The 12,906-nt window shown below is 38.3% G+C and overlaps 2 protein-coding genes across 2 annotated transcripts; one reads left to right on the top strand and one right to left on the bottom strand.

Moving 5' to 3' along the window:
- The first annotated feature begins 126 nt into the window (after positions 1 to 126).
- Positions 127 to 2,544, top strand: LOC133517843 (neuroguidin). Its single transcript, XM_061851292.1, has 2 exons — positions 127 to 341; positions 1,088 to 2,544. Exons 1-2 carry the CDS (start codon positions 333 to 335, stop codon positions 1,976 to 1,978), a joined length of 900 nt encoding a protein of 299 aa, XP_061707276.1. The 5' UTR covers positions 127 to 332; the 3' UTR covers positions 1,979 to 2,544.
- LOC133517846 (uncharacterized) lies at positions 2,227 to 10,623 on the bottom strand. The gene is made up of 3 exons (XM_061851295.1): positions 10,209 to 10,623; positions 7,486 to 7,615; positions 2,227 to 2,776 (listed from the first exon to the last, which is right to left on the bottom strand). The coding sequence occupies exons 1-3, from the start codon at positions 10,514 to 10,516 to the stop codon at positions 2,540 to 2,542; spliced, it is 675 nt and encodes a 224-aa protein (XP_061707279.1). The 5' UTR covers positions 10,517 to 10,623; the 3' UTR covers positions 2,227 to 2,539.
- Positions 10,624 to 12,906: the final 2,283 nt, after the last annotated feature.

The following is a 12,906-nucleotide window of genomic DNA, read 5'->3' as shown; positions in this document are numbered from 1 at the left end:
CGCCAAAACAATACCAATTCCATCTTAATTTCGTAGACACGAAAATCTGTGCACCTACTCCATGGATCACAGATATAAATTATACTACTCTTTGGATCACAGTCAAATAAAACTAAAAAATATAAATCCATAAACAATTAACAAACACGAAACGAAGGTGCGCGTCGGTTTTAGATCTTCTTTTGTTACATTAATAATAATTAAAAAATATTCTTTTGTATATCACAACAGATTTAGTACATGAATGAATGTGTGCAGCAGGTGATATAAGTATTTAAATACTTTCTTAAGGTGAATTTTGTAAAGGAGAGGTTATTCAATCCCGCAGCAACATGGTTCAGGTGAGAAAATAACACAACTTTTTAATGAATTAAAAAAGTATCGATTTTAAACTGGCCAATACTTATTGTATCCTCTACATTAAAAAGAAAATATTCCCCGCAAGAAATCACCTTCATGATTTTTGAAATAATGAAACAACCATAGCTTATAAAATGTACTATTCAAACAATAGATCTATGGAAACTGAGTATGAATATACACAGTACAGTAAGTTGTCCCCAAATCTGCATGTAAACTGCAATTGTGTTTAATAATACGTGTATCGTGTATATATATATATATATATCAGCACTACCCTTTCAAAGTTGTAAGTACTTGTTTCCTGCTACCCAAATACTGTCTGTAAGAGATTACTTATCTAGGCTTAAACTTTTATTTCATTTACTGTCTATTTTTTTAAACTTTATGGTGCACAATAATAGTACATTACGATACAAGTGCGAAAAATAGGAAATTCGAAATGAGTGGCGATAAATTAAAACACGACCGAAGGGAGTGCTTTAAATCGACACGAGTCGCGAATTACCTATTCGCACATGTATCGTACAACGTTTTACAGTACATATGGCCCTTTAAATGTTCGACACAGTAACGTAATATGCTAATTTCCGCACTAGTGCGGTAAAGTAGTACCATATGTACTGTAAAGAATATTTACTTAAGTATGATCAATAGGTATCAGATCATAACCAGCCTTTTTGAGTATACCCATACATGATTAACAATGTGTACAATATTTTTTCAGGCAGCAGAAGAAACAGAGCAGCCTGATCTACCACAAGCTGTCAATTTATTAAAAGAAATGAACATGAATGTACAACAAGTCTCACAACTTGTGGACAATATGCTACTTCGTGTCAAGACTGGAGAAATCACTACTGACAAAGGATTGAGTTTCTTAGAAATGAAGTACCAAATGCTTCTTAGCTACCTGATAAACTTGACATATATTGTATTAAGAAAATGCTCTGGTGAAAAGATTGACTCAGATCCATCTATTGATAGGCTCATTGAGATTCGAACTGTGCTTGAAAAGATTCGTCCTGTAGATTCTAAATTAAAATACCAAATTGATAAGCTTGTCAAAACTGCAGCAGTAGGTTCCACAACTGAAGAAGACCCACAGTCATTTAGAGCTAATCCTGCTAATTTAGTTAGTAAGATTGATGATGGGGAGGATGATTCTAGTGATGCCTTAGAAGATGATGAAGTTAAGAAGGATTCTAGTAAGTCTAATGTATATGTCCCCCCCAAACTGGCAGCTGTACATTTTGAAGAGAGCACATCCAGGGCTGATAATGACAAGAAAAACAAAGAGAGGTCAAAGAAACAGTTCCTTAATTCCAGAGTTATAAGTGAATTGCGAGAAGAGTATTCAGAAGCACCACTGGAAATCACTACAGGGAATCATGTAAAGCACTCAATATCCAAACAAGAACAGGAACGGATTGAATATGAAGAAAATTACCTCACCAGACTTCCAGTCTCTAAAGCTGAGAAAAACCGCAGGAAAAAGTTAACAACAGTTGGCATGTTGGCAGAAGAAATCACAGGGACTAGTAGTAATCGCACCTCAAATAAACGTAAATTTAAGTCCAAGAAAGGAAAAAGTTTTAAGAGAAAGCGTACTCACTAAAGAAATTTTCTATGTTTTTTTAAGTTTAAGTTATTCCATTTTATATTTTTACATATTTAGATACATATTATAGTGACATCTGAAAAACAGGACTAATTCTAGTAATTTATGATACTTTGCTAAAAAGTAACTTACTGCACTATCTTTTACATTGAGTTCAAATAATGTAACAGGGTAAATTGATAATACCTACACATAACTTACAAGAAAATACTTGCAGTGGCCTTATTACGTTAAAATAAAACAAATTATATAATTTTGAATGCATTAATTGCTTTCTACATTTATTAATTTGTCAATGATAAAGCTTATAGTGATTTAAATAGTTAATAATTATGATGTTGCTAAAATAGACTCGAAACAAAGCATTTAAATATGTAGATTATTAATCCTAGCAAAGTTTTGTTGATAAAACGACACTGTTAAAATGTATTATAAACAAACACATACCTACATTATGTTAAGTTAATACTTTGTTGGATTTAAGTTTTTTTTTTGTTGTGTTTAATTAATTTCATTATGCATGTTCTATTATTTTTTCTTGACATAAAGTGGTTTGAATTAAACATTTGTGTTGTCATTTTTATCTAAGCTCGTTTTAAGCGTTGGGAAGTCCTGGAGGCAAGTGGCAGGATCAAAGGACTGGTATCGGAACAGTCTTAGCTGGCGGATGTGGCCAATGGGGGTGTGGGTGTCGAGACACTGGTAGTTCCCGCGCGGCGGCGCGGTGCCGTGGTTGTGTGTCAGGTCCGAGCGGATCACGCGGTTCAGCAACCATGGAGGTGTGGGCATTGTCAGCTGAAAGTAAAATTTATTTGGGCCATTCCAACATAATTAAAATCATATAATAAATATTATAGGACATTATTAGTATTATTACACAAATTGACTAAGTCCCACAATAAGCTCAATAAGGCTTGTGTTGAGGGTACTTAGACAACGATATATATAAATAATTATAAATACTTAAATACATAGAGAACACCTATGACTCAGGAAAAAATGTCCGTGTTCATCACACGAATAAATGCCCTTACCAGGATTTGAGCCTGGGACCATCGGCTTCATAGGCAGGGTCACTACCCACGAGGCCAGACCGGTCGTCGAAATACCCAGTAACTTCTCCCCTTTATCTAACAGACTCGCAGTGTTTTATTTTGCCTCTGTTTTGACCACCTTTGTTTTATGGCATAACTTCATGCTTTTATTCATTGTAAAGCCAGCGGTTAAATTCCCAGTTGCAAATATTGTAAAATATTCATCATATAATTTTTCGGGTTATTCCCACTGGTAAAAGGTGGGATTTTTTTTCCCAGTAGTTACCACCAAAATTTTGTTAGAGTTCAATACTAATAATAACACTAAAAATAGTAAAGTATAAATAAAGAGTGATTTAATAAATAGTTAGTGTTTCAGTTAACTGCTTTAAGTGATCAAATGTATTCAAACCGGTGCAAGTGAATAAAATTAAAAGTTAAAGATAAATTAACGTTTGGTTGAAATTTATCTTATTAATTGTAAATTGAATTAATTGTCGAGGGCGCTTATGCCGCACTGCGTAGCGCAGCGTTGTATTTATATAGGAGCATCGCTAATAATGGCGTAAGCGCCATCGACAATAAGGTCCGTTTCAATAAATATCGTCACAATTATACAAACGAACAAACAAATCGGTCAGACCGACTATATTTTGTCACTTTTAAGGCAGTTTACGGAAACAGTAATCGACTTATAATTAAACTAATAACTAATTAACTTATAATTAATTCGACTTTTAATTAATTATTGATTAAAGCACTCTATTTTTTTTTCACCAAACCGAGTTGGTGCTAACTAGTGGGATTTTTTTCCCAGTAGTTACCAGTGGTAAAATGTGGGAAAAAAAATCCAGTAGTTACCACTGGTAACAACTTGGTGGTAACTAGTGAGAATACCCCAATTTTTCAAAGCTAAGGTCAATGACCTCGGGAAAACTTATTTATATTATTAAGTATTATACCTAAATTTTTTATAATTTTTATACTCGTTCCAAACACTATTAAATACAACGGCTTCTAAAAATAACAGCTTTGTACGATCGATATCTTGGGCGAAAAATATTTTTTTTTGCTACACATTTATTTGTTACACATAGATAGAAAATAACTAAAGCCTTTTTTAAGCAAAAAGAATGTTTGAAAAATAAAACTTCTTAAAAGTGACAACCCCATTAGAGAATTATCGTAATTTTCAAAAATTCATATCTCTCAGATGAGAGATAAGGAGATCCTTTGTTATATTTATTCCGTTTTTTTCACGATAGGTCTAACTATTCAGAAGTGTTTTATAAAAAAAAAAACGGCCAAGAGCATGTCGGGCCACGCTCAGTGTAGAGTTCCGTAGTTACTCTTCCGTCACAATAAGCTAAACTAGAGCTTAAAGTATAGTAAATTGTTAACCAAGGGATGAAACGGTACCTTTCACCCGAGTTAAACAAATAGGCAAATTTGCATAATCAGTATTCAGTACCTAATTAAAGTAAGTCTTTTTACTATGAAGGGAAAACTTTTTGCGATAACTCAAAACAGCTAAACTGATCATGTCCGCTATAGTTTTCATTTAATGTCTTTCTTAAGCTCTACTTCCACGATTTTTTTTATATATTTTGGACCTATGGTTCAAAAGTTAAGTTAGGGTTAGAGGGGGGGGGGGACACATTATTTTTTCTTTCGGAGCGATTATCTCCGAATATATTCACTTTATCAAAAATGTTTCTTAAAAACCCCTATTACTTTTGAAAGACCTTTCCAACGATACCCCACACTCTAGGGTTGAAGCGAAAAAAAAAATTCACCCCCACTTTACGTGTAGGGGAGGTACCCTAAAAAAAAAATTTTTAGATTTTATTGTACGACTTTGTCGGCTTTATTGATTTATATATCCATGCCAAATTTCAGCTTTATAGCACTAACGACCACGGAGCAAAGCCTCGGACAGACAGACAGACAGACAGACGGACATGGCGAAACTATAAGGGTTCCGTTTTATGCCATTTGGCTAAGGAACCCTAAAAAGGTGCGACAAGTCAATAATCAAAGCTAATATTTATTTATATTACAGAAAATTTAAAATACCATCTTCTTGGATAGTATTTATAAACTTTTTAGGGTTCCGTAGTCAACTAGGATCTTGATTACATTGATTACATCTTGGTAAAATAAACATTACAGCGAATAAGTCATAGTTATTTGTTTTACAAGGGGGCAACGTTGTTGTTTAACCGTTCGTGCTAATATTGACCCGAGCAAGCGAAAGATTCAAAAATTAAAGTTCGAGCAGTGAAATCGTGCCCGTTGCGAGGGTTTCAAGGCACAAGGGTTAAACAGACTTTGCCTCCGAGTAAACACAACATTTTTCACCTCACCAATGCGAGGAAAATACTAACTATGAAATGAAATAGGTACCAAAAAAATCAAATTCAAATGAACGTAATAATACATTTATCATTGGAAATCATCATTTAAAAGTAAATTCGACAAGTTAACATTAGGTAACATCTCACAATTTGCATCTGATTACTTTGCCTGACATGCATATGGATAAAATTCAACTTTTTCATTCGTTTTTGAACAATCAAGAGAGACTTTACCCGTTGGTGTGGTGAAAAGTTTTTTTAATTATTTACAGACAACTTTTAAGGTAAATTATTATTTCAGATGAGGATGTTTTCTTGTTTCATACGTTTTAGAGCGCAATTTTCAGTACTCTGCTTTTATATTTGAACGTTTTATATTTAATTAATTTTGGGGTTATAATTTCACAATCAATTATTTAAAATCATTTTACATTATTTTTGTGCCAGGGTGCCTTCAGCACAGCAGCGCACGCAAAGCGCCCAATGGTTTTACATGAGAGCGCAAAAGGCGCCCGTTATTCGATCGCCCGCAGCGCGGCAACATACGTCAGGCTATGCCAGACTCTTTTAATATGAGGGCACCGAAGCCACCGGCATTTAATCGCGCGTATCCCACCACGTTCATTGGGCTACACCCGACTATTTTTGCGAATGATGGCGCCCTGCATTAGATTGCGCGCAGAGGGCACCGTGTTCAATTTGGTGTGAATAGGGTTATAGGTTATGCCTATAACCAGGAGGCCTACCGCAAAAAGCGAAATTCGCAAATTGAGGGTATCTTTCTCTTTTACTCTCACTAAGACGTAATTAGAGTGACAGAGAAAAATGCCCGCAATTGACGAACTTCGATTTTCGCGGTTGTAGCCCAGCGAACAATCGTGTAAGCGGCGGTGTAAGCACTCCGAAAGCGATTGACCGCTCCCGCACAGCCGCCCCGCGCCGTGCGATCCCGCGGTGCATTGGTTCGTTTCGTGGCACGATTTGAAAATATTGATTTCTTAATTTTATATTTTTTTTAATACCGTATTTTGCCGCCCCCTCCCATGTGCCGCCCGGGGCCATGGCCCCCCTAGCCCCCCCCCTCGCTACGCCTCTGAGGCAGAGGAGTCAAGAGTCGCCAGGCTTGGTTATGCATTTTCACTTGCCTCACGACGCGCTTCTAATTTGATTGGCCAATTGTGAGACATTATTTTAACAAAACGGGACTTAATCGCGTTTAATTACGTTCTAAAATTACTTCCACGTCAAGATGATGATGTCGACTTTACCCAGTCTTCTCCGAGACCTCACCCTTCACCCTTCAGCCTTCACCGTCCTTGAAACGTCGGGTAAAGGTAATTTTAAAACTTACGCGATTAAGTCCCGTTTTCGTAAACAATGATTTGCTATTCAAGACATTTGTAGCCATTGATTCTTGCAGAGCTAAGCCCCTGCTGAAGCTTTGCCCTCACATGATTGAACTTTGTAGGACAGCTCTAGAGGTCGCAAAACCCTGCGCGGAGCACGGCCTACGTCTTACGTCTTTGCTTAGACTTGGAAATTGGTTGGCTTGGCCTCCGGCTTTATGCGAAGCACGGTCTTCGAATTTGCTTACACTTGACCATTGTTTATTCCAGTCTGTTCTAATCATAATCAAAATATACTGTTCCAAACTTTCGGGCTACTCTTGGGCAGGTGTATAAGTCATGTTACGAGTACCTTGTGAACCAAAGCAGGTAATCGCATAGTAAAGCATATCACAATGATAGATTATAGGTAATCTCGGTAATTTCGTTTAGGCTAGCTTTGATAAAGGTGATATTCGTATGGCGACTGCAGCAGCATTACCTGCTGTTGCAACATTACTGCTGCAGCACTGTCAATTTCCGTGATTAAATTATGTGACGGATTGCAAATTCTATTCTCAGCAATGCAGCAATAAAGGTCACTCAATTAACCAAGAAAATTCAATGTAATCTTGATGAGGGGGCACCATGGACTAAAAATGCTTAGGGCATCAAAATATATTAATCCGGCACTGCTCTTTGGTTAGCGCCCCACGTACATTTTGAATTTCGCGCCTTTTTCTACTGACAAAGTTGTTTCATCGTTATTTAAGGAAATAGTAACTCACCGGTTTGAGTACGGACGGAACCGGGTTCCTGTAATCGTCTTGCTGTGTCGTCATGTAATCCATAACACCGAAATCTGGTGGGAGCTGAGCTAGGTTAGCTTTCTTCATTAGTCTGTTCCTGCTTGGAGTACTGGAATATAAAAAAATAGGTTTATAAATCTGCTATTTTCAGATTCGGTGTTGTGCCACCGCTCGTGGGAGCTTAGGGTCCGCTTGGCAACTGATTGGCATTAGTTTTTACGAAAGCGATTGCTATCTAACCTTTCAACCCAGAGGGCAAACTAGGCCTTATTAGGTCCATGGTTAGTCCGGTTTGTTCACAATGTTTTCATTCACCCAAGAGCGACTGGTAAATATCAAATTATATTTCGTACATAAGTTCCGACTAACTCATTGGTACCTACGAGCCGTGGTTTCAATTGAACCCGCGACCTCCGGAACTCCGAATTCTTGTTTTCTGGATGATCTAAATATCGCTATAATCAGCCGACTATCGGTCACCGACAAGTAAAAATATGTGTACCTATAGAGATTTTGCGATTTCATCCATCGTACAAAATTGTTGGGCATGATACTCGTAAGAGTAAGTAGTCAAAGAGAATTAAGAAGACCAAGAGTGCTCACTCCTTACAACGGTTTTGTTACCAAAAATACTATTATTTTCGTAGTCTACATCTAGCGTCAAGTAGCGGAACTCTCAGTACTGCTACTTGACAATAGATATCGCGGCAAACTAAAAGTCTAATGCTCAATGATTTTCAGCTAATATTATAACCAGAGTAAGCGTAGGAGTTGAAAATAGAGTTCCGGTTACTCTGGTTGTAATATTAGCGGTAAATCGTTGAGCATTAGACTTTTTGTTTGCCACGATATTTATTGTCGAGTAGCGGTACTGAGAGTTCCGCTACTCAATGCTAGATGTCGACTACGAAAATAATAAGCGTTTTGGTACCAAAACTGATGTATGGAGTGTGCACTCTATGTATTTTTTATTTCTCTATGAGGTAGTTTAGCCAGGGACCATATGTCTCATTTCAAACAGACAGAGAGAATCATACTGTGTTATTTTACGCTAGTACTAGCACCCAAAAGAAAGGTATGAGTACCTAAAGTTTTGAGTTGTTGAGTACGAGTAGGTACATACGTGTACGAGTTGAAAGCGAGACCCAGAACAATATATATGTAGCGTTTAAACAAGATATATATAGAGGTGTTACAACTCAGGTGGTAAGCCCAGTAGGAACTTGTGGCAAGTTTGAAATCACAGTTGGAGTTCATCAAGGTTCAGCGCTAAGCCCTCTTCTGTTTAATGTCACCATGGACTACCTCACTAACAAATGGCAGAAACCTGTGCCATGGAGTATTCTGTACGCAGATGACGTTGCACTCATAGCGGACTCGGTGGAAGACCTGCAAAGTAACTTCAATGGTTGGTAAAGACGGTAAAATAGCCCGAGATGTAACCCACAGAACCACTACGGGGTGGATGAAGTGGTGACAACTCACAGGCGTAATGTGTGACAAGAAGATGCCCATCAAACTCAAGGGAAAACTTTATAAAACAGCAATTAAACCGGTTATAATTTATGGTACCGAGTGTTGGGCATCCAATAAACAGCAGCTGACTAAGTTACACACGACAGAAATGCGTATGTTACGCTGGTCAGCGGGTGTCACACTGCTGGACAAAGTTCGAAATATTCACATCATAGGAAGTTATAAAGTAGCGCTCATAATCGACAAGTTAAAGGACGTCGCCTACGATGGTATGGACATGTACTCCGCCGCCCTGAAGACCATATGGTACGAGTTGCCCTAAGCATACCCACGACAGCGCAAGGCGCTGGAAGACGGCCCGCCACCTGGTTGACGACGGTCCAGAAAGACTTGAAAGAGATAGGAGTAGATAACACCGTAGCCCAGAACCGGGAACAGTGGAACAGGCAGACAAGGAGAGCCAACCCCAGATTATGGGATAAGGCTTAGGACAAGAAGAAGGCGCAAAGGGTTGTATTTATAGGTTTGTCAGACTCTTGCGATAGCGATTTTTCGAGTTTCAGTGTAGGTAGACTCTAAGTGCTACTTCGCTTCTACATAAATGGTAGGATCCTATAGATGTGCTAATACGTGTGCTCACGTGAGGGACAAAATATACGCAATGCGATAAAATTAAAAACACGTTTTAACATTCCTGATAACATACCAAAAACAACCTACGGAATTTGGTCGGGTTATTTGTTGCACACCATAAAGCATACTAAAATTAACGGTGGGGAATAAAAAACAGAGACTGTGATAAGGACAAACAATAATAGCGCTTGTTCTGTTACTACTACTAGTCCTACTGAAAGATACACAAGACTGTGCCGTTCGGTCATTGCCCCCACCGCTCATGCCTGATCCAGTTATACTAAATTCATGCGCTTCTATTACAAATGTAATAACTATAGTCTGGCAAACATAACTTATCAGTCAGCAAGAACCAGGAAAACTATACTCATCCCTTTCTTTTTGGTGCTAGTAACTACTAGCTTTCTTAAGCTACTAGCACCAGTAAACAAGTAGCAAGACAGTATGATTCTCTTTGTCTATGTTTGAAATGAGACAGTCCTGGGCCAAACTACAAATGTGACGAGAATGCTAAGGAGACCAATTTTAGTTATAACTATTGGGGAATTTATATTTTATATTTAATACCTACAGTTGAATTATTATTAACTTACTCTGTGCAAGGGTAAGACGTGAAATTAACCAGCGGTTTAAACGGATACACGGGATCGGCTCTATTAAAAACTTGGGCGAGCATGTGCCTTGTTTCCGTCATCCCTGTACCAATATCCTGCGTACCCCATCGGTTGTATGTACTCAAATGGTTGCTTAATTGATCCCGATACACGTAGTTATCCTTCTTCTCGGCATTCAAGGCAAAGTCCCAGTGCGCTACTTTGACCCTAGGCGGCTGATAAGTGTTCTTAGAGAACAAAATCTGTTCGGGCTTCTTTTCAGTAGCATGTTTACTCCACTTGGTCATTATTACAAATTATTGGATTAATACCTATACTTAGTAAAATAGGCGCGGAAAATTATTAGGTCTATAATTCAATTCTGCGGAAATGTCAAAGAAATGTAAGCTACACGTCAATGCCAAAATTAATATGTTAAAGGAGTTTTAATAATAATAATAAGGTTGTATAGACTGTATAGTTGATACTATTATTGCACGCGGCGTACCTGCTTTGCGCACACCTAGTTAAAAGGTCTTGGTTAAAGCACTCCCACGTTGTGTAAATAGCAGAGGCGGAGCATTTTTAGAACTCGATTCGTACCAGCGTGCCTAATTAAAGAGACTTGCGCACTTTGTCCTACAGGTATAGTAGAAAGAACAGGCCAGGTTAGCTCTGGCTTGCTGCTATATTCGAATTCTATATATGGGCGTCGCAGCTTCTTCCACCACCCCTCCACCCCTAGAGATTAAATACAAGATTAGATGAAATACAAAGTATGCCTAGGTACAGTCAAGTGCAAAAATATGTATCGAAAGAATCGTCTCATAAATATGGTTCTACGCTCTTATTACACTGGAATAAGATGCTATGGGACATATTTTTGAGTAAGATGTGTACACCCATATTTTTACACTTGACTGTACCACCCCACCTGCCGCGGGCATCTCTATATAGTCTGTGGCCGCGGGTGACCTTACTTGTAAAAACAAGAATATAAAAATCTAAACGTCAGACACAGATACTGAGCGCCTATCGCGAACCACGTTCGACGTGTTGCCTCTCTATCGCACTTGTAAATTCGTACGTAAGTGTGACAGGGAGGCAACACGTCGAACGTGGTTCGCTGTGGGCCCTCTGGTAATATTGAACTCATATATATATATATATATATATATATAAACATTTAGGGCCAAAATCCAGAGAGGAGAATATTGAGAACGTTTTTATGGAGAAATTACCACTAATCCTCCTAAGTGACTGCCAGTGATATCTAAATCAGCTTTATTTAATACAACTTCTTAACCTTATGAATATTCATCACTTTTTTATTTATATACTACGTCGGTGGCAAAGAAGCATACGGCCCGCCTGATGGTAAGCAGTCTCCGTAGCCTATGTACGCCTGCGACTCCAGAGAAGTTACATGCGCGTTGTCGACCCTAAAGTCACCCCCCCCCTCGTTGAGCTCTGGCAACCTTACTCACCGGCAGGAACACAACACTATGAGTAGGGTCTAGTGTTATTTGGCTGCTGTTTTCTGTAAGGTGGAGGTACTTCCCCAGTTGGGTTCTGCTCTAGATCTGGAATGACATCCATTGGCTGTACCCTACCACACAAACCGAGATGACATTGACAATGCCCAGACCTCTCTTTTGGACGTAGTTTAAGGACGTACCCGGGTCCATTACTTCACTTTATACGAATATAAAAAAATAAAATAAAAAAAACAAAATAATTTAATTTCATATCTTTTTTTTAAATAAACCGCCTTCAAAAAACCTACCGACTGAAAATTACTAAATATTTTTATATACCTATCCTTGTCCAGTCTCTATCCCGTCGTAAAGCAATTTTCTGCGAAAAAGTAATTAATACGTAATACTAAGAAAATTAATAACCATCCTGGTAATTACTTCGTTTTTGAAGGCGGTGCCAAACCAACAAAAACAGTCTTTGCTGACTTTGCTGCTAAACAGAAAAAAAATATTTTTTATTTTTTACTTTTTAATGATAGGTACTTCATTTATTTTAAAATAATAATAATAATAAAGTCGTTTCAGCGAACGGTCTCATAGCGAAGAGTCTCGAACAACACCTTGAGAGACTCTCGCTAGGTGGTTGGATCAAGGGTCAGATGCAGAAGGCGGTGATCTTGAGCACGGCGCGGATAGTCCGGCGGTTCCTCTCCCTGCGGCCCTGACCACCGGCAGCTTGGGCCTTGCCCCGCTGCTGGCGGCACCCTAGGTTAGGTTTTTTATAATGTGTTTATATCTTTTGTATTGTTTTGTAAGTGTTTTTATATTTTACTTTTATATACATATTGTAAAAAGCCTAATCTGAGAGAAAAAGATAAATAAAGGAGAAAATAATAATAATAATTCAGCCTATATACGTCCCACTGCTGGGCACAGGCCTCTCATGCGCGAGAGGGCTCGGGCTATAGTCCCCACGCTAGCCCAATGCGGATTGGGGACTTCACATACACCTTTGAATTTCTTCGCAGATGTATGCAGGTTTCCTCACGATGTTTTCCTTCACCGAAAAGCTAGTGGTAAATATCAAATGATATTTCGTACATAAGTTCCGAAAAACTCATTGGTACGAGCCAGGATTTGAACCCACGACCTCCGGATTGAAAGTCGGACGTCATATCCACTCGGCCACCACCGCTTCATTTATTTTACATTGTTATATC

This window comes from Cydia pomonella, chromosome 5 (assembly GCF_033807575.1).
Source record: "Cydia pomonella isolate Wapato2018A chromosome 5, ilCydPomo1, whole genome shotgun sequence".
NCBI classification, from domain to species: domain Eukaryota; kingdom Metazoa; phylum Arthropoda; class Insecta; order Lepidoptera; family Tortricidae; genus Cydia; species Cydia pomonella.
The sequence above is the reverse complement of the archived record's forward strand: the minus strand, read 5'-3'. Positions and strand labels throughout refer to the sequence as shown.

Bases quoted from the DNA above. Each gene is read 5' to 3' on its own strand.
- LOC133517846 (XM_061851295.1), bottom strand. From the start codon at position 10,516: ATGACCAAGTGGAGTAAACATGCTACTGAAAAGAAGCCCGAACAGATT. The intron at 7,616-10,208 runs GTAAGTTAATAA...TTTATATTCCAG, and splicing joins ACGTCTTACCCTTGCACAGA to TACTCCAAGCAGGAACAGAC. The intron at 2,777-7,485 runs GTGAGTTACTAT...TTTTACTTTCAG, and splicing joins TTCCGTCCGTACTCAAACCG to CTGACAATGCCCACACCTCC.